The sequence below is a fragment of the Labrus bergylta genome, chromosome 14, assembly GCF_963930695.1.
Source record: "Labrus bergylta chromosome 14, fLabBer1.1, whole genome shotgun sequence".
NCBI classification, from domain to species: domain Eukaryota; kingdom Metazoa; phylum Chordata; class Actinopteri; order Labriformes; family Labridae; genus Labrus; species Labrus bergylta.
This window is the reverse complement of record NC_089208.1, coordinates 5,473,704-5,493,105: the sequence shown is the minus strand read 5'-3', so window position 1 is coordinate 5,493,105 and position 19,402 is coordinate 5,473,704. Positions and strand designations below refer to the sequence as shown.

The window sequence follows — 19,402 nt, the reverse complement described above, 5'->3', positions numbered from 1 at the left end:
GTTCCGAGTAAAAAGAGCAGCGAACTTTAACGCCTTTTGCCCCAGTTCAGGTCTGACTTTTGGAACAGCCAGCAAGAAAAGGTCCTGGGATTGACGATTATAAATGACTGTACTCTTCTGACTGATGCAGGTCAGAAGGGAGGAAGGTGTTTTATGTCTTGTCCTCAGTATTGTAAATCTTTGTATTTTGAATTAATATTTGCAATAATCACTATCAGAGATCCATAAGAGGCCTAACAAACTCAGCTTAACGGGTTAAGAGTATTGTTGTATCCTCTCATGTGCTGCACTGTTTCTGCAAAATCTTCAATCCCACTCCACTGTTTGATCTTTGCTGTCCTACTCTGCATTCATCAGTGTGACAATATCATCACTGTACGTGTGCACAGCTGAGAGGCAGCAGGAACATCAATAAAACTCAAATATAATGTATGTATACTGATAAAAGTGCTCTATTCTTATGCTGAGTTGCCTCCTGAATATCTCACACTTTAAAGGCAAGGCAATTTAAATTCAACACCAGAGGCAGGTGGAAATGTGGGTCATTCTAGGCTTAATGCGCTGACGCGATAACAGTGTTGAGGAAACTTGATTTCATATTTTATTAATACAAAACTAGGAGCCTGAGGAGGTTATAAGTTTTGCAGGAACTTGGTCATGAATAGGGATCAGAATTTTAACGTGCTGCCAGCATCTTTAAATCAGGCGAATATCTGCCTGTCTCCTTTTTTAATAACTCACAACTGGCAGCTTGTCATTTTTGGAAGTAATCATATGTAGTATAAAGAGAACGGTTTGCAGAAAGAAGGGATGCAGGCGCACTGAAGTTCCCTTTCCTTACGCCTTTATCCATTTATTAATACTTAAATCCTACATTAGAAGAAGAAAATAAAATTTGCACATCATAACTCCCCTCTGTTTGGAAACTTTTGGGACCCAACAAATTAAATCAACCAAAATACTCACTTACTTGCATTGAAACAAAAGGCTTTAAAATATTGTCTTTATTTAAAAAACGTCAGTATTTTACCACAGGAAAATAGAGTTACATTTCACTGCACAGTGTGCAACATGGCAATTTTTCAGATATAAAGATTACTCTGAACATTATTTCTGGCAAACTTGCGAAGGACGTCTGTGCTCGGAGACGGGTCCAGCTGAGAGAGAGAGAGAGAGAGAGAGAGAGAGAGAGAGAGAGAGAGAGAGAGAGAGAGAGAGAGAGAGAGAGAGAGAGAGAGAGAGAAAAATGGGAAAACATTTTAGATGTTTAGAGTCAGTATCTTTCCCCTAAAAAATAAAAAATAGACTTATACAAAAGTCAAGCTGCTTAATCATCACTTATGGGCCTCTGCACATGTGCTGTGTTGACTGAGTCTGCAGAGACCCTGTCCTCTGCCTCTGGATTTTCATGTTTTGTTTTGGTTGAGTCGAGTGGATGTTTCCCCCCAGCCAGCGACAGCTGGCAGGTGAATTTAGAAGTGGATACAGTTTAGTTTAGATAAGACATGATTCAAACCAGCGAATATGATGCAGACGTAGCGGCAAAGCAGAGAGAATAAAGGCTAATCACAGTGAGGGGAAATGCCAAGCGTATAAAGCTTGTTTCAAAACGAGACTGAAGCTTTTTTTTTAAGCTTGCAACAAACATTTCTACTGACTCAACCTTTAAGTGAAGATTTAATTATACCTTGTGTTCTTTCCCTTCACCTTGTTGAGTTATGTGGAAATACTCTCAAAACTTCTACTGCCTTTAAGGAGTTTAAAGAGAGACCTTCATACTATCCAGCATACATTGTGTTGTTATGGAAACAGGCATCAGTAGATATTGACAAACGTTATTTTATATCATCTTTAAATGTTTGAAACCGGCTTACTGTTTCAGTATTTTGACCATATAGCAGATGGCTCTTATGAGCTCATCTAATGATCCCACATTAGAAGTAAATAATTGTTGAGAACCCTCCTCATTGAATATATTAAACATGAGACAAAGTTGCTGCAGTGCAATGTCAGAATGGAAAAGTACTTATTTCATTGAACACTATTTGCGGAGTCTTCTGCCGACGAAAGCAAGTGCATTTGTTTAAAATATTCTACTCCACTTAGATCCTGGCCCCACACTCATTAAGTGACAACTCTCAAGTTAGATGACGCTACATAATGTCAAGTGCTGAGGGAATGTTAAGTAGAGGCGAGAGAAAGAAGCAGCTACTTCAGACACTCGTTAATTCTTCCTATATACGTCTTTATATGACTCATAGATGGAGCATTTAACCAGTTGACTGTTAATTCTTCTACTTGAATCATCACTTCAGAAGTTTAACAGTATAAAAAAAAACAGATTCTTTGATAACTAAAAAGATCATGCCGATAAAAATGTGTATTGTGAAGTTTAATTACAAATAAAAGGCTAAAGTAGGTAACTTTCTGGAAGACATTTTTCCGAAATTGATGATGTCACACTGCCGAGAAAACTGAAATAAAAAATGCAGTTAAAAATAATTAACTTTTTGTCTGGTTAATTCTTTGGAGGAATTCAGGGATGTTGGTGCGATTATGAGACAATTTCAACAATGAAGCACTTTGAATTCACTGCGGCACTAATTAGTGCCTCCAACTGGCTTTTTCTCCATGGCAACGGTGGCAAAGTGTCAGAAACAATAAGTGAAACACACCCGCCCTCCTACCACTATATTAGTAACACTCGTACAATCTCATGTCAACCAAAAGGAAAGCTCTGTCATGAAAATAATAATGTTCAGTGGTAGCTGACACCGTCACAGAGGATTCAATTCAAGGTTTTGATTAACTACATCTCTGTTTGCACGTTTACATGCACGAGAGGGGCAAGATGTTAGAAACATGTTTTCACACCGGTACAAAATGAAATTACAAATGATTATTACCTTCTGACAGTGTCAACAATAATTGATCAATTACAAGTTTCATCGTCTTATAATAACTGTATTTAATCATAGTAGATTGTACGAGTTTATTAAGTTAAGTTGTGCTGAGTGTAGTTCAAATATCCTAAAATAGAAACAGAGATGAGGGAAAAAACTTCCTGTCTCAAGTCCCTAAACTTTGAGCAGAGCTTCTGATTTCATCCTCTTCCCTGAACACTCTGACCTTTCAAAAAAGCTTCCTATAAAAAAGAAATGCAGCTCACCTGGATGGACTTGCCAAGCTTAGTTAGTGCAGGCTTGTAGGTCTCCATGGTGACAGAGTCAGGGCCAATGACATCACTGTAGCACTGGTAAACAACAGTGGCGATGCGGTGGACCTCGCAGTGGTTCAGCACTGATAAAAACAGAATAAGAATGAGACTACACAGTGACACAATGAGGATCAATAATGAGTGGACAGGTGTTTAAACTGGCAGTCCTTAGTGCTACTGGCTCCGCCTCTTCATCCCCACAAGACATCTGTTTGTTTGGACTTTCAGCGTCTTTAAGTGCACTAGCACCAAAATGACTAAATCAGGATGCAGGACTGTGTGTGCTCGGTGAGTGGAGAGGAGCCTAATGGCCCCACAACTCATTCAGTTGGCAGACGATGTAATACAAAGAGACTTACAGCCTCTCCACACACACACACACACACACACACTCACTCACACACACACACACACACACACTCACACACCAGGAGAAATGTTGAAGTGTTTTGCTCAAGGACACTCAAACTCAAATCCAAATAAAATTGGATATATGCACACACACAAACAGTTAAAGATCCCAACACCAAAATGTATCATTTTAACTTTTTCATTAACTTCACAGTAACGGTAGTTTGCTGTATTGGACTGTGTAACATTTCAGTGTTTTAGTTCATTAATGCATTGTGAGTATGGTTCACACACTGAGAAGAAGGTCTGCATTGTGATGTCTCGTCTCTGCTAAATGTGTGAAATGTGTGATGTCTCTTGTTGTTTTAATAGAACACCTTACAGTGAGTCCTTAGGAAATGGAAAAAAACAACATTTTCCCAGTTTTAATCCAGAGTTCCTGAGATAAACATGAATTTATCTGCCAAATGAAGAATGAAGAATTATCAAAATAACTATTTTTATCTTCTTGTAAAACCTTTAAAATGTCTGATGACTCATCCTGCACCAAGGGGCGTTTACTAACGTCCAACCAATTTTAAAAACGTTGTCGCAGCTAACGATCCAATCAAATACATTTTAACTTTATGTCCCGCCTCCTATCTCGTGATTGGTTCTATCCCGTTTCAGTTGGATATACATCACAACAGTTGGATACTTGAGGTTCCTTTTCATGGGGACTTTTCTGCCTCTCTCCCAATGCATGCTGGGATCCTGTGCCTTCATCCCTTAATGACACTAAACTGAAAGGTCTACAGAAACCAGACGTACTGCATGAATGGAACGGATCGTCAAAGCGAAAGCTGTTTCTCCAACTTAAGAACAACTTTTAAAGAAATGTCTAACTTAAACTCATAAACATGCAGGCAGTATGTCAGGCAGGCGAAAGACGAGGAAAGCTGAGTCATGCAGCCTCTAAGAGTCCACAGCTTTTTTGTGCCTGTAAAATGTGAAAGAAGACAAAAAAGCATCTAGCCAGGGGAGGCCAAGTTATGTAACAATGTGACACAACAATTCAAATAGAAGTACCTGCAGCTGGGAGTCCAGTAACTATGTTGGGTTGCTCCAGTGACTGGCAGACAGGCTTACCACTGAAAGCACCTGTGTGGAGAGAGCGCAGGAAGGGGGCGGAGCTACAGCACAGATAGTCTGCTGTCTTGTACTCAGCCACAGAGCTGTCTGACAACACTGTCACGTTGAGCTCTCTGAGCTGCAGACATTCAAACACCTACAAGAGGAAGAGAACCAACACGTCACCTTAAATGTTTTACAAACCAAAGTTTGAATCCTGCCATTATAATTTTACTACGTGGAAAACAACTCTTTTAATGAGCCAAATAATAGACCGATAACATTTCTAAACTTGTTTGACAGTTTCTTGGATCCCTTCTATCGCCCCAGAACAAAACAGTCTTCAATTCAAAGCGGTCCATTAGATAATTTCATTAAGGTACTTAGGGTGGCAACTGAGTGTACACACAAGAACACAGACTCAAGATGTTGACTTCAAATGAGCTACATAAGATTTGTGTTTAAGCAAAACGAATAATTATGAAACTTTGTATGCATGTTCAATCACGTTGTGTTTTTAACAGATATAAACAGATCCAAAAAGTCCTCCTCTTATAACAATGCTGAAGAAACATTGTGAATGGTTAAATCTGCCATCTGTCTGCACGCTCATGTAGTAAACCCGCCCTGAATCCACGTGCATTACAACATAGTTTACTCTTATCGGCATCCGACTGATGATGTTGAATAACACTTACCCTTTCAGTCCACTGAAAAAGCTGGTCCTCTGCGATGTAGCACGTCACTTGGCATATTAAAACCTGAGGGAAAGAAATGCAGTAGACACTTCATGAACCATTTGTGGATTAAAGACGGATTTATATTTGCCTACACAAAATACAAGTGCCACTCAAAGACAAGACATGCTGATGATACGGCTGGATCACAACTGAAAGGAATAAGCAACACAGAGCTCTTTTTTTCATTCTGGCACTGAGACTAGCTCAAACATGGCTCCAACAATTTCATCTTTTTCTGACCTTTAAATTTACGCTGCTAGTTGGCACATCACACTGGAGTAGGTTAGATACACTAAGTGGGAGCGTTTCTTCCAAGAGTGGGAACATACAGTAAAGCAAGGTGTTGTTTTGGGGTGAAAATGGGTGTGAGTGCATCGATGATATACATTTAAAAAGAACATCTAAAGGAAAGTTACCAAGTGGTCAACAAAGGAAACTCGATACTTGTAAAATACACCTCAGGTGTCGTATAATACTTTATAATAATATTCATTCAAAAAAAAAAAAAAAAAAAACTCAAATCATGTGGGTGCTGTTGGGAAAGATTCATGTCTCAATAGATAAATTATCAATTTCACTTATCTATTTTTTATTTCATTATCAATATATAAGCAGATTATCAGCAGAGTCATTAGTGCTCTAGTTTATACAACATTTGTTTTGATAAATAAGAAATGATTAATTGCTTTTTTGGCCTTTGAGGACCTTGAAAATAAAACATTTGGTATTTTGTCTGAATTAAAATTGATCAATTTTAAAATTATTGTTGTTTAATTGTCTCATGATCAATTAAATCGACTCATCCTTGATGTGCTGAGGGGCTGCAGATTTAATCTAGCTCTAAGATAACTATGGTACAAGACCCCAATATTCCCGTACATATCTAACCAGGCCTCTTCTTCTCCACTCGTCTTTTCCCCTCTCCTTTGGACGGCCCTAACACCATCCCTGTTAATTCAGGCGAAAACGACCCAGACAATGTTCACAAAACAGAACTTATAGATGCATTTATATTAGCTTTAAATTGAAGGCTGTGATAACTTGCATTTCAGTAAATCAGTGCTGTGTAAATTAATGTGTTATGGCTACAGTATTTCTAGTCCACAGCTGCTTTATAGAGTATAAAAGACTTCTTCCTCAGTTCATTAACTCTGCAGCCATCTGAAGGCTGTGTGATAAATCTGAAGCTTCCTCAGCAGGGCAGTGCTATCTAACAGGGCCATACACTGTGTTTATCTTGATTGAATCACGTGCAAAAGACACCAGGCTGATAGAAAAACACACAAACACGAGACTGCTCCGTTATAACTCTGAAAGTTTATGTTAGAGACACCAGGTTCCCGGGGATCATTATTCCTCTGTGTTATGTCCTACTTTACAACTTTTGTGGCTGAAGTGGAGTTTTGTTCTTCAAATGATTTTGGTACCATCAGAACTATTAAGATATCATGTAAGCATGAAAAACAAGCGTTGGATTGATGCGGTCATTCAACAAACTATTATTGTTTTTAAGATGGATTCTGTTTGTCATTGGAACCATCTGCTTCCTGATATTTCTCCAGTATATTCGGGTTATTATTATTTGTCACTGGGTTGTAGCGTGATAATGAACGTGGTTCGGGCGCTGTAATGGGCTCTTAATGTGAGACTATTCAAATCGAAGATCAGGAACAAAGTCGTTAAACCAAACAATTATCGAGTTTGCAACACTTTGTGTGCTTTCTGTGACATTAATCAAATAGTAACACATGGTGTTGTTCTCTGTGTGTCACTCACTGATGGGTTGTCCTTCTGTCTGTAGAAAACACACGCCGACTCCTCGCTGGTTTGCCCAGATACAGCCCGGCTCCTCTCGTTCCACACTGATGCATGTCCCACTGCGTCCCAGTTCGCAGAGGTGAGAACGTACACTGACAGAAACCCTGCGAAGACAGACCCTCTCAGTATTCACCAGCAGCTCATGTATGACAGGGGCTTTTTTTTCTTCTTTTTTTTCACTTTTCTTATTTAACATGGTGACGTTGTAAGAAATGAATATACACAAGTTGCTGTTTACAATATGTAACAGACGTTATAGTATGATCTGTGAGGATTCAGACAGATATGCATTTAAACTACAGACCTTTTTTCACAGAAGACATTTATACCGCTGTAAATACTTTCATCAGAGCTGAAGCTATAAATGGATTAATCAACTAAAAGAAAATTAATTTGCAACTACTATGATTAAACATTATTGATTTTAAGCATAAATGCCAATCAGGGGTTGGGTTCAGCTTCTCAACTTTCAGATTTCCTGCTTTATATCCACCTTATGTGATGCTTCACTGAACCGGTTTGTGTTTCACACTTTAAGACGGACAAAACCAGGAAACTGAAAACGTTCTCTTACACTTTACCAAATCATTTTGCAGGAATGTTATAGACTAAAAAAAACTGTTCATTATAAAATCATATACAGGTTTATTTCTTAATTGCATCCCAGCGAAGAGATTTAAAAAAAAAAAAAACAATTTTAAGGAGTTTAACATTTGGACACAAGTTCTAAGTATCCATAATCCCATTAGATCTTGATGTGATGTATATATTAACATTTTTTAAATCCTTCTCTAAAAGATCGGTTATCAACCATCGAAGTATTGTTGTATCAGTACTGTCATTCTGTGTGCAGTTATAAAGGCCTTTTAACAGCTTTAGCAAATCTCTGGAAGCTGCTGGCAGCCACTTACGGGCAGCATTGTGTCCCACAGCGAGGATGAAGTCTGTACACTGCAACTTGTTTCCGGACTTCAAGGACTCTGAGACTTCAGGGCTCCACTGAAGATGAACCTCCCTGGTGAACAGTTACAAGTGGGGAAGAGAAGGAGGGACAGTTTCAGCTTTAAATTCATCACTTTATTCTCTGAGGGGACATTCGTTTCGCAGCCAGGTAAAAACGGGAAACGAGAAAACGAGGTAAAAACACAGGCACCTGGACTCAGACATTACAAACAACATAAAACATTAAATACATCATCACAAGATTACAACAAGAGGCAACAGGACACAACAAGTAAATAAAACTGTCATTGAATCCACCAATAAAACCAATATTTAAACCATGAGGCATCAGAACTAAACAGGAAATAGTCTATACTGGTTCATTATTATAATTCAGTAGTTTGGTGGCCTAAGCCATAAAATAATTTTAGATTTGTTGTCTTTTGTAGTCTGTATCTCCTGCCTGATTGCAGAAGCTCAAACTCTCCAAAGATGAGGATGTCAAAGTGTCTTAAGTCTCATGTGTTGCTCAAGAGACAGATCAGGTAGTTTAACACCAATGATCACTAAGGTAACTTGAATGATGTGTTGCAACCTGGTCTAGTCTCTGATTGAAGGGTTACCAAACCAGGTCATGAAGCCAAAGACTCACTCCGTGGGGGTGTGGAAAAGTCTGATCAGTTTAGTGCACACATTTGAGCTTCAGGAGAAAGTGAAGATGAATCTGAAAAGAATGGCAATATATATATATATATATATATATATATATATATTTTATATATCGAACTGAATTGTGGGCTCATGTTGTGTGTTTGTATGTATGCTGGCTGCTGGAACACCTACATTTCCCTGCTGGGATGAATAAAGTATATCTTATGTTATCTTAACCAGCTGCTCTGTGTGTACCAGTGTTTCCCGTAGGTTTACAGCGTGGGGGGAGGGGGGGGGGATCTTGGTGTTCATGCGTTACGTTTAATGACAGCTGTCCTGTTCTATCAGAAAGGTATCCTAAATGACTTCTTTCCCTGATTTCCGACTCGATCCACGATCCTATCTCTACAATAAAGGCACAAAAAAATCTAAAAAAAAAAAAACTTGGGTCTTAAGCTTTTTCTTAAAGGTGCAAAGGGACTCTGCAGATTGAATGGAGTTTGGTCCATTCGTTTCTTCTGAGTCTAGCCTGAGATTTGGGGCCCTGTTGTGAAGGTTGGATCAGATGCCTTTCATTGGACAAAGGGAGTGTAGACCTGGATGAGAGAGTTTAGCAGGAGCCGTTATGTGGATGTTTTCTAAGCCAGCAGCAGAGTTTCAGGTGTTTATTTGACAGATGTATTTAAGGCTTGATGTCCAGTTTTGCAAAGCAGCCAAATACCAATACTTTACATTCAGTGAGCTCTCCTAACCCACAGGTTGGTTCACTGTGGAGCAAACTGTGCTTCGAAATCTGCCAAACTGGATCATCATCCTCGGTCATGATGTCGGTGAAAATGAAACCAGTCAGAGAGGTGCTTCTGTAAGTAGGCCTACCCCTGTGACAACATTATACCAAACTATAGAAACATTAAATAACTCAAACATAGAGTTTTACATATATAAAGTACAATTTGCACTTCACTTGACTGCTTAAAATGAGCTACTGTTATCTAATTCAATACCTCCATGCTGTCTGACTGAGCACTTCCGGGCTCCATGCTAACTGGCTCGCGTTATTTACCTCTTTTCCTCAAGTTCTCTGCGGATTTGTTCATCTTCTTCGTTTTCTTGGAGATCCTCTTCATCTTCCTCCACAGCCCGAGAATACACGGACAAAACTTCACCGAAAAACGTCGCCATAATCACTCGGTTTAACAGCGGGATGAGAAGGTTAGCTTGGTGATGCAGCAGACCTGCAGGCTTGACACAACATCCACCGCTTCATCCGGCGGCCCTTCAAAATAAAAGTATCTACCAGGCTCAAAACGGAATTTGACATATTTAACTAATTTAATTCAAGGCAAGATAAAATAAGTAATATGGATAATGATACAATTAGCTTGATTGATTTGTTGAGAAAATAGACCTATAGCAGTCCTTGCGTTAAAACTTTAGCCTAATTAAATGAATTCATTTATTTGTATAGTACATTTCATACAAATGTAACTCAATGAAACAAATGAACAAATAAACAAGAGTTCAAAGGCACATTTTAAATATATATAAGATATATAAAAGTGTTTACTTAAAGTGCAGCTCTGAAGATCCCTGACCATAGACTGTAAATAAAGATAAAGATAAACTTTATTGATCCCCCATGGGGGAAATTTTTGCATTACAGCAGCTCAAAGGAATATAATTATTAAAAATAAAAATAAAATAGAAGTTAAAAATCAAACATATTTACATCAGTTAAATAAAAAAAAATACAATAATAGAATATTACACGGTATCTACACTTCCACTTGTGGAAAGTGGAAAAATATACTGACCTATTCCTATTAGAGCACAAACATGACCACACACACACACACACACACACACACACACACACACACACACACACACACACACACACAAGGCATTTCTGCATTGAAGGGGATCTTTTCAGGGTCATGTAATAATAATAGGAATTATGACGGCGATTGATAGCAATGTACTCACACATGATGTACGAATAATTACTTAAGATAGACATGAAAAGACGTGAACCTATCCTATTAGAAAAATTCAAACAAATATGATTCGACTAAACATTTAAAATGCAGGTACCTTCAATTGAGCAGCTCAAACACACTGTCCATACAACACAGAGCAGTGCATCAACAGCCGCTCCTCACAATCCCTGTGGGAATCTCAAAGCCCAGGGCTGCATGCATGAGTACTGCCTGTCCAACGTATTTCTGCCTGAGCTGTTCGCTTAAATCAATGAATGATTTAAGGCCATGGCTCTCCGGTGGATTCACATGATGCTGTGTGGTTACACAATGTATGGGGCTTGAATATGACTAACAATTAGTATAGGAATGCTTGATGTTGCTATTTTTGGTCCTTGTGCCAATCAAGGGTAAACCTGACATACCACATGATTCCTCCAGCTCCTTTGTGCTTATACATAATTTACAGTGTGGAACACAGCCAGAAAAACACAATTGTTAAAGGATCCTGGTGGATCATCTCCAGTAGTATGGCTAGATGGGAACATAAGCCAAGTCAGATTAGGGCAAATTGGCCTCAAGTTGACTGCAGACCATCCATCCTGTCCATTGTGTTGTATAATTCATCTTCCTGTAAGCTGTGCCCCGCGAAAACGAGGGACAAACAGAAATGTGATGACATCAGCACGGCTGTAAAAAATACTTCATTGTCACCAGAAAATGTCTTGTGTTGGAGAGACAAATTGGATGGCAGGGCAAAGCCTGGAGTAGAATAGAGAGTAAGCTCTATTACCAGTGCAGCGCTATAATGTAGCAGGAGGCCATAAAGTAACAGCAGAAAGCCTTCCTGTCACAAAATGGAGCAACATGCTGGGAGGAAGCTTCGGGCTGCTGTTAATATAATTGATAGTGGAGAAAGGGACGAGTGGGAGGGTTGTTCTGCAGCTTAACAAACATTGAAGCCTCCAGGCTCGAGACAACAAGGGGGGAAAGTCAACAACAAGAGGACACAATCAGACGGATTGTCATTACATCACTGAGCATTAGAAAAAAGGAGCTGGACAGGACAGACAGAGGACGTCCAGACCGGACCGCTTACTGCTGCCTTCATCTGTGTGTCTGTGTGTGTGTGTGTGTGTGTGTGTGTGTGTGTGTGTGTGTGTGTCTGTCTGTCTGTCTGTCTGTCTGTCTGTCTGCCTGTCTGTCTGTCTGTCTGTCTGTCTGTGTGTCTGTCTGTCTGCCTGTCCTACACTCAGGGTCAAGAGCACCTGATCCCTCCTGCTGGTCAGACCGCCGTGCTGGCTGGCAGAGACATGCTCAGAAATTTTAATGTGCAGCGGTTCAATAACAAAACAGCACCCGTCCCTCCCTCCACCTCCTTAATCTTTATTGTACTATAACCCCAACATCTGCGTGTCTATTGTGTAGAAATAAAGTCATTAAAGGGCACAAACAAGAAATGTAAGCATGCACCTTATGGAGTGCATCAGCTATTATTTTGCTCATTACATTTTTTTTGTGGGGGGGAAATATTAAAGATCCAATCCACTGGCATATTGACAAATACTAAGATAACTAACAACGAAGGATGCATAGATCAATGGGTATTCAAGTATACTCATTGGACAAGAGGCACTTTATGAGTGTTTCAATGACAACATCACTGTGACTTTTCACAGTGTGTATCAGAACGCTTAAGCCAGATGTTCTTCACTCTGTAAGTTAAAACAACAAGACACATAACAAGATGTGGAACAAGTTGAGTTGCTGGAGCAAAAAATGTAATCTGTTGTTTTTTTTAAAAACAGTTTTCTTCCCTATGCTTGTGGTAGAACTGTTGTACTGCTGTGATTATCTTTCACCCTCAGCTTGAAGCCTCGTGCTTATGACCGAATCACAGCAGTGCTGAAATTCAGAACAACATCACCCACTGTCCTGGGGTATTGATTAAATAGATTCTGTCTTTATCCCTAGCAAATCACAGTACAGCGTTTTCTTACAGTTACCAAACTAATCAGGAATTAAACACAAAAAAATCCCTTTTAAATCAAAATCATGACTGAAAAAGTAAACAATGATAAGATGAAGAAGTGAGGCTTTGAGGAGTAACAAAAGAGACTTTGACTTGTTTCATATAAATCAACTAGCAGGTCAAGTTGTTCTCTTTAGATTACAGTATCTTATCATAAGGTGTGTTCCTGAGGGGTAACAGCTTCTGTGCTATGAAAATGAATAAGTACGATAAACTAAGAACAAATAGAATTACCAAGAAGCACCAATAAGTATAAATGATTTAAGGCCTATAAATTACATCACACTGATTTCATTACCACACACAGTGTCAGGTGAAATACAAACCATCCTTAGCTGTCTAGTTTAGGGGAAAAATGTTTCTCTGCTCAGTTCCTAAAAGAAGAGGAACGCTGCATGTAAATGAGAAAATGTCAACTGAAGATCAGCATGAATAGAAACTCTAACAGGAGGAGGAAGACTAACAGTAATAAAATGGGCAGTAATATATGATGATTATTTTTATTCCCATGGCGTAAAGGGGGACTGAAGAGAGAGAGAGAGATGGGCAGAGAGGCACGTCCTTAAGTCTGTACTCAGAGGACTTTCTTGTGATCCTGACCCGTCTAGCAGTGGAAACATGTGCCAAAAATCCAAAATATCAATATCTACCAATACTGACAGACTCTGAATTGAATGTTTATTCACAGATTAAACTTCCATTTCTGACGTGTTCTGCCCCCCCCCCAACCACCACCACAACCACCATTTTTATATTTATAAGAATGAAGCAAATTTTTCTTCTAAAGATAAAAAAAAGTCCTTGATCATGAGAACTAACCATGTAGCTGGATTTACTACTGAACAGTAAGTCCAAGGCAAATTTCCTCTGCCTTAACTGCGGCTGTTATTTCTTTAGAGCAGAAAACATTGTTTTACATTAGCAGAGGATGAAAGACTGACCGCTCTGTGTCTCAGCCAGCAGCTGCTCAAATAAATCCCATTACGAAGGCAGATGGCAGAGGTGAAGATATTATGAAGATTATCTCACATTTTCAGCTTATATCAGATGCTGTTGTTGTCAAGATGCCATCAATGAATGCTGGCCAAACACTCTCTGATAAACATGAGGGAAAATAAGTTTGCTTTCTCGTGATTATGGGTTCATAATCTTGTTTACTTGAGTTTTTAAAAAAACCTTTTTTTTTGCCTTCTAACCTCTCTATATAATGGCTTGGATAGAAATCAACAGCATGCACAGCTATTCTGGGATTCAGTACTGTTAGGGGTAAACGTTGTATTTGTGTACAGGAAGGTTCTGTTTGTGGGATGTGATGAACACCACAGCCTTTAGGGAACGTTTTGGGGCAGAACGATAAGAATTTAGATGTACAGATGCACACAAAACAGAAAGGTCATTAAGAAAAATGCTACTGGAGACCTTTGAGTGTTCACCATTCTAGCATTTATTCCTATATTTATGTTCACATAGAGATGCAGCCTTTTACGCACACCCACACCTGGGCACCCTTTCTATCAGAGCACCTACTCACGCACTCACATTTACTCGTCGGGTAATTCAAAGTGTTCGCTCCAGCTGAGCTCCCTGTCTGTGGATTGTGGGAGGAAAGTGAAGCGCCTGGAGGAATCCCACGCAAGCAGACACACAGAGAACATGCAAACCCCTCGCCGAGAGGATCAGTTGCTTAGGAACAGCATTGTTCATCAACTGGGGGTGTGATCACTTCTGAGCGAGGTGTGGGATTAATCATATGAACTTGCGTGTAAGTGCTCGCAGGGCTCTGATGATGCTCACAGAGCCGTCGGGTGGGTGGAAAGGTGAGCTGCCGATGATGCACCATCCACCAGATGAAGAAAAGATCGATAGAGCGACGGAAGTGGGCAAAATGTGGGGAAGAGGACGCTTGTAAAAATATTAGATTTTTATCAAATATATAAATAAGTCTACAGAGTGCTTTTCATGTTTTTCAGTTGGAAATAATCGCCTGCTTGGAAGAGTAGAGCTGCTATATGTTACTGAAAAATGTCCTTTTGGCCCAAATAATTCCACTTCCAGGACTGAATGCAAGTACTTCAGAACAACATTTTTTTTTTTTTTTTTTAGAACCAAACCAGACAATCCTTTAATCCTGTTGTCCATGTGTTGGTTTAGTCGTTTTATAGGTTTACAAGAAACTATCATCATGTTCTTCTCAAGAGGCGAGACCTCTGGCATTGAAAAAGTTAAGCCAATGCAGAAGGGCATAGTTGTATAGGGTTTAAAAACAATATGGAGCATTTATAGCCTAAGCCTCCTGTCCCCACCCTGCAGGACAAACCATCAGTCCTGGGGCGACATGGCCTGCTCTATTGCAGCTCCCACCCTCTGGAACTCACTCCCAAAAAACATTAGAGACTCCCACACACTCACTTCCTTTAAGAAATCCTTAAAAATTCACCTCTTCAACACTGCCTACAACCACTATCATCTTCCTCCTTTATTATTATTATTATTAAGCTCATTAGCAATGCCTGCTCCTAGATTCAAGATTCAAAAGACTTCATTGTCTATCACATAGTGACAGAAAATGACCTTTGGTTGAGGCAGTAACATGAAAACATACAGACATTCACATTAAGAGTCAAATTAAGTCATCAAATAACAAAAAGTTCCATAAATATAAAAACACATATGCAAAGTATTGCTTATCTAACCTTATTTAAAATGCATATTGCAGTGGGAATAAAAGAGCTTCTGTAAGTTTTCTTTTTTTTTGCTAATGGTACTCTGAAACGGCCGCCGGAGGGGAGCGTTTGAAATGAGTGGTGAAGGGGATGTGAAGGGTCCTCAGCGGTGCAGACTTCTCTCCTTTCTGCTGCTCGAATCTAAAGTTCTGACAGTTGGATTTGGGTGGTGCCGGTGATTTCTGCTGCATGTTTGAAGATACCAGTGACTTTTTTCTTGAATTCTTCGGTGAGAAAGTTGTACCAGGATATGATGTCAAATGTGAGGACTGATTCAACGAGTGACTGGTATACTGTTGTTAAGATGTCCTGTCTGATGTTAAAACTTCTCCTCAGGAGAAACATGTACTTTTCATAGAAGCAGTCTACATGCTGTGTTAAGGAGAGGTGGTCGATCTCAGTGTCCAGGTATGACAGGCCTTTAAAATACATAAAATTCAACAACAGAGCCATACTAGCACAACAATAAACAGACAGAACAGCCTGACAAACACTTATTGATTCATATTTGAATGGATGATTCTGAACTTCTTGCTCATTGCCGTGTTTTTTGAGAAGCTTTTTTTGGGGGGGTTGCCGTAGCTCCATGGGCATGAAGAATCATCACTGGCCCAAGATAACAATCTCACTGTTTTGACCATGTCACGGTTTCTGTGAGCATCTAATATAGAATATGGAAAATGCACATTGCAATTAGCTGAAAGGTAACCATATGCATCTGTAGCATGTAGCACACTGTAATATGCAGATCTTGTAGCAAGTGTTGGTGCCATGGGGATTTGGAATGGCTGAATATGCATTTAACAAACAAGTCAGTCCAGTGTGAGGCTGATAAGGAAAAAGTACACAAATAACAGTTGTGTACTTTGACAAACACCACTTTGATCACTGGCAGTAGTGACCTTATTGGAGGGTATTTACACAACCGTCGGGCAGGTGTTAATCGTAAGAAAGGAGGGAAGGTTTGAGCTTTCTCTTTGGCTTTCTTTCATCGCTCTTCTCTTGACCAGTGCTATCACTTTCCATGTGTTTAAGGGGGGCACATCGAATGAGGAGTGACATCTAAAAAAATGTGGACCAAGCAGTTGTTTTATGTGATTCCTGATATCTTTGTCATGGAATAATCAACATTTGGTTTAAGTCTGAAGTAACAGAAGTCTGAGCTCTGCTGTTTGTGTATGACAGTTTAGATCAGACTTTAATTCAGTCAAAGGTACATTAATCCCCCTGAACAGTTTCCTGCTCTGTACCATATGTTTTATGTTTTACATGTAGGAGTATAGCACGTTTGTTTTTCCTTTTTCATGATCTTAGCTCCGGATGGTAAATTGTTGTGTGTGGACAAAAAAGTTTTTTCTGTATTTCATATTTACCTGTAATGCAGTGCTAAATAAATAAATAATTAATAAATAAAAAAAACAGTGCAAACCATTATCCCCATTTGTACAATTATCACATCTCTCCCCCAGCTTTTCACACCACCTTGTTGTGTGGCGTTTTGCAACAGATATCACATCTTAGTCTTTACACACGCTCCTGCGAGGTGGTTTATTGTTATGACTGGAACTGCCTGTTTTTGTGTTTGTCAATTATCTAGTTCTTCTACAAAGAGAGAGAACGTATGAATGTGTTACATTAGTGAAATGTGAGGTACAAGTTGATTATGAGAACTGCCTAGTGTTGAAAAAGCGAAGTGATTATTGCAAAACTAATTAGCAGGAGGCAACCATCACGAGAAGAGTTCAATCAACACCTTTCAGGTGCAGATGTGTTAAGTGTAATTTGAAATCATTCTCACATGCCTATGTGTATGCTGGAAGAGATGTTAGTGGTTGTATTCATCTGCTGTCCTCACTGGCCCTGAACATATCTCTCCTTAAAGAACAACAAAAAAACTGGGTGAAAAACCTGTAAATCTTTTTGTGTGGTGAATATAACTTACAATTATGACAGTAAACTTTAATGATTATCTAAAATATTTTTAAAAAATCTTACTTAAAAAGTAATGAAAGCTCTAACATTGATAACAAAAAGAGTGTATAAAATACGATTTGATGTGAAATAGATAGATAAAAAGATTAATATAAACTAAAACACCATTGGACTTTTTAGACACTCCATCCACACACAAACATCTAATTCCCAACTGTGACTGCAGTGTGATCACACAACAAAAACACAAACTGACTCATCAAGAAACAAAACAAACAAGATGACAGGTGAAGTAAAGTCTATGAAGACTGTTTTTGTCTTTAGATGAAGAGCTAAGTATTATTGGACATATCCACAGTATCATTTCCAGAGCGAAGAAGAATATACCAAGCGAGCAGAAAGGATTATGAAGCTACATTATTAGATGTAGGACGACGGCACTGACTGTGTGATACACACATCATCACCCATGCCCACTTGCCTCCAGTCAATTTCCCTGAATTGAACCTGCTGTGTTCACACATCCTCTAACCACAACTCCACGCTGAAATTTTACTTCATATTTCTTTTAACAAGGATACATGAAAAAGTTCTCTTTAGATGCATATCCCTAATACAAGCAATATGATCACCAACCCCTAAGTCAAAGACACCACTTGCAATAATCTTTTCACTTCTGTTTGAGGAAAATAAATCAAAGTCGATCTTGAAGGATTCTTCAAGTTGGGCCTGGTGGGTTCATTAATTAACTTGATGGCTGGAAGGAAAAAAGTTGGGGTGAATTTGTCCAATTGCACCCTGAAGATTTCTGGAAATTCTCTGGAGTTTTGTGCATGTGTGAAAACACCATTAGCAAAATAAAACTGTGTGTGTAAAGTATATATTTAAATTTCCTCCTTGAGTCTCTCTGTGTGATTTTCTTTTCTCGAGCTTGAAAGCAAAACATTTCGGATATTTTTTCATTTTATTTCATAAACTGTCTAAATACATGATTTGTTTCTCTTTCATTTACATCACTTAATCAATCAATCTATCTATCTATCTATTTCAGGACTCTGATTGAGTTCCAATATGTTGCCATGGCAGCTGTGGCTTTCATTTTTTGTTTTTCGGCTAACAGTGTTTTACACATCGTGGTCACCTTGTGGCTAATGTAACATCTGCAGTTGGTGGCCTTTAATGTGATTCCTTTCCTTTCCAATAACTATCCAATAAAGTAATTTACCAGAGAAACAAACCAGGGAGGTTGTATGTCTTCATTGAGATTGTGGGGATGTAAAAACCTCATATAATAAATATACACACTTTATCACACACTAGTGGCAGGGTCATCATTAAGAACAAAGAAAAATCAATTTGTGGAGGACATTTCCTCTCTGTGTGCTAGAGTCTGATTCATTCTTTCCTTAAGACCTTTCCTACGTGCACACAAGGAAAGTAAGTCTCTGTCTTTCTGAGTGTGTGTGTGTGTGTGTGCATGCATGCATGAGTGCATGCATGGTAAACTGGCTTTTGTGCAATTCATTAGAAATTCTGCTGACAGAGACTTGCAGAGAAAAGAGTGGTGTGTGCGTGGAGGGAATATCAAGAGGATTGTCCCGGCCCGGAGATGGCCTGCAGCTTTAAAGATATCAGCTCCTTTATAAGAAGATGCATAATGGTCACACACACATTCACAAACACACATATTGAGTGGACAACAAGTGTGTACATCAATATGTGTTTAGCATTCAGACCCACAAACATTTCTCATTACAGTTTTAATAATCGTGATTAACACAAGCTGCAGTCAGAGCGCCCTGGCACTGGAGAAGAAAAGTGACTCAATAATATTCAGGCTCATAACGTACAGTGTCATTAAGAGGTAGAAAAGTGGAGTTTTAGTCATAGTTTGAGTTTATAATGAA

At 39.0% G+C, this 19,402-nt stretch overlaps 1 protein-coding gene across 1 annotated transcript; it reads right to left on the bottom strand.

The window, feature by feature from the left end:
- Positions 1-986: 986 nt before the first annotated feature.
- psmg1 (proteasome (prosome, macropain) assembly chaperone 1) lies at positions 987-10,102 on the bottom strand. Its single transcript, XM_020640514.3, has 7 exons — positions 9,893-10,102; positions 8,148-8,251; positions 7,195-7,340; positions 5,377-5,439; positions 4,637-4,835; positions 3,170-3,300; positions 987-1,157 (listed from the first exon to the last, which is right to left on the bottom strand). The coding sequence occupies exons 1-7, from the start codon at positions 10,009-10,011 to the stop codon at positions 1,083-1,085; spliced, it is 837 nt and encodes a 278-aa protein (XP_020496170.1). The 5' UTR covers positions 10,012-10,102; the 3' UTR covers positions 987-1,082.
- Between the last annotated feature and the right edge of the window lie 9,300 nt (positions 10,103-19,402).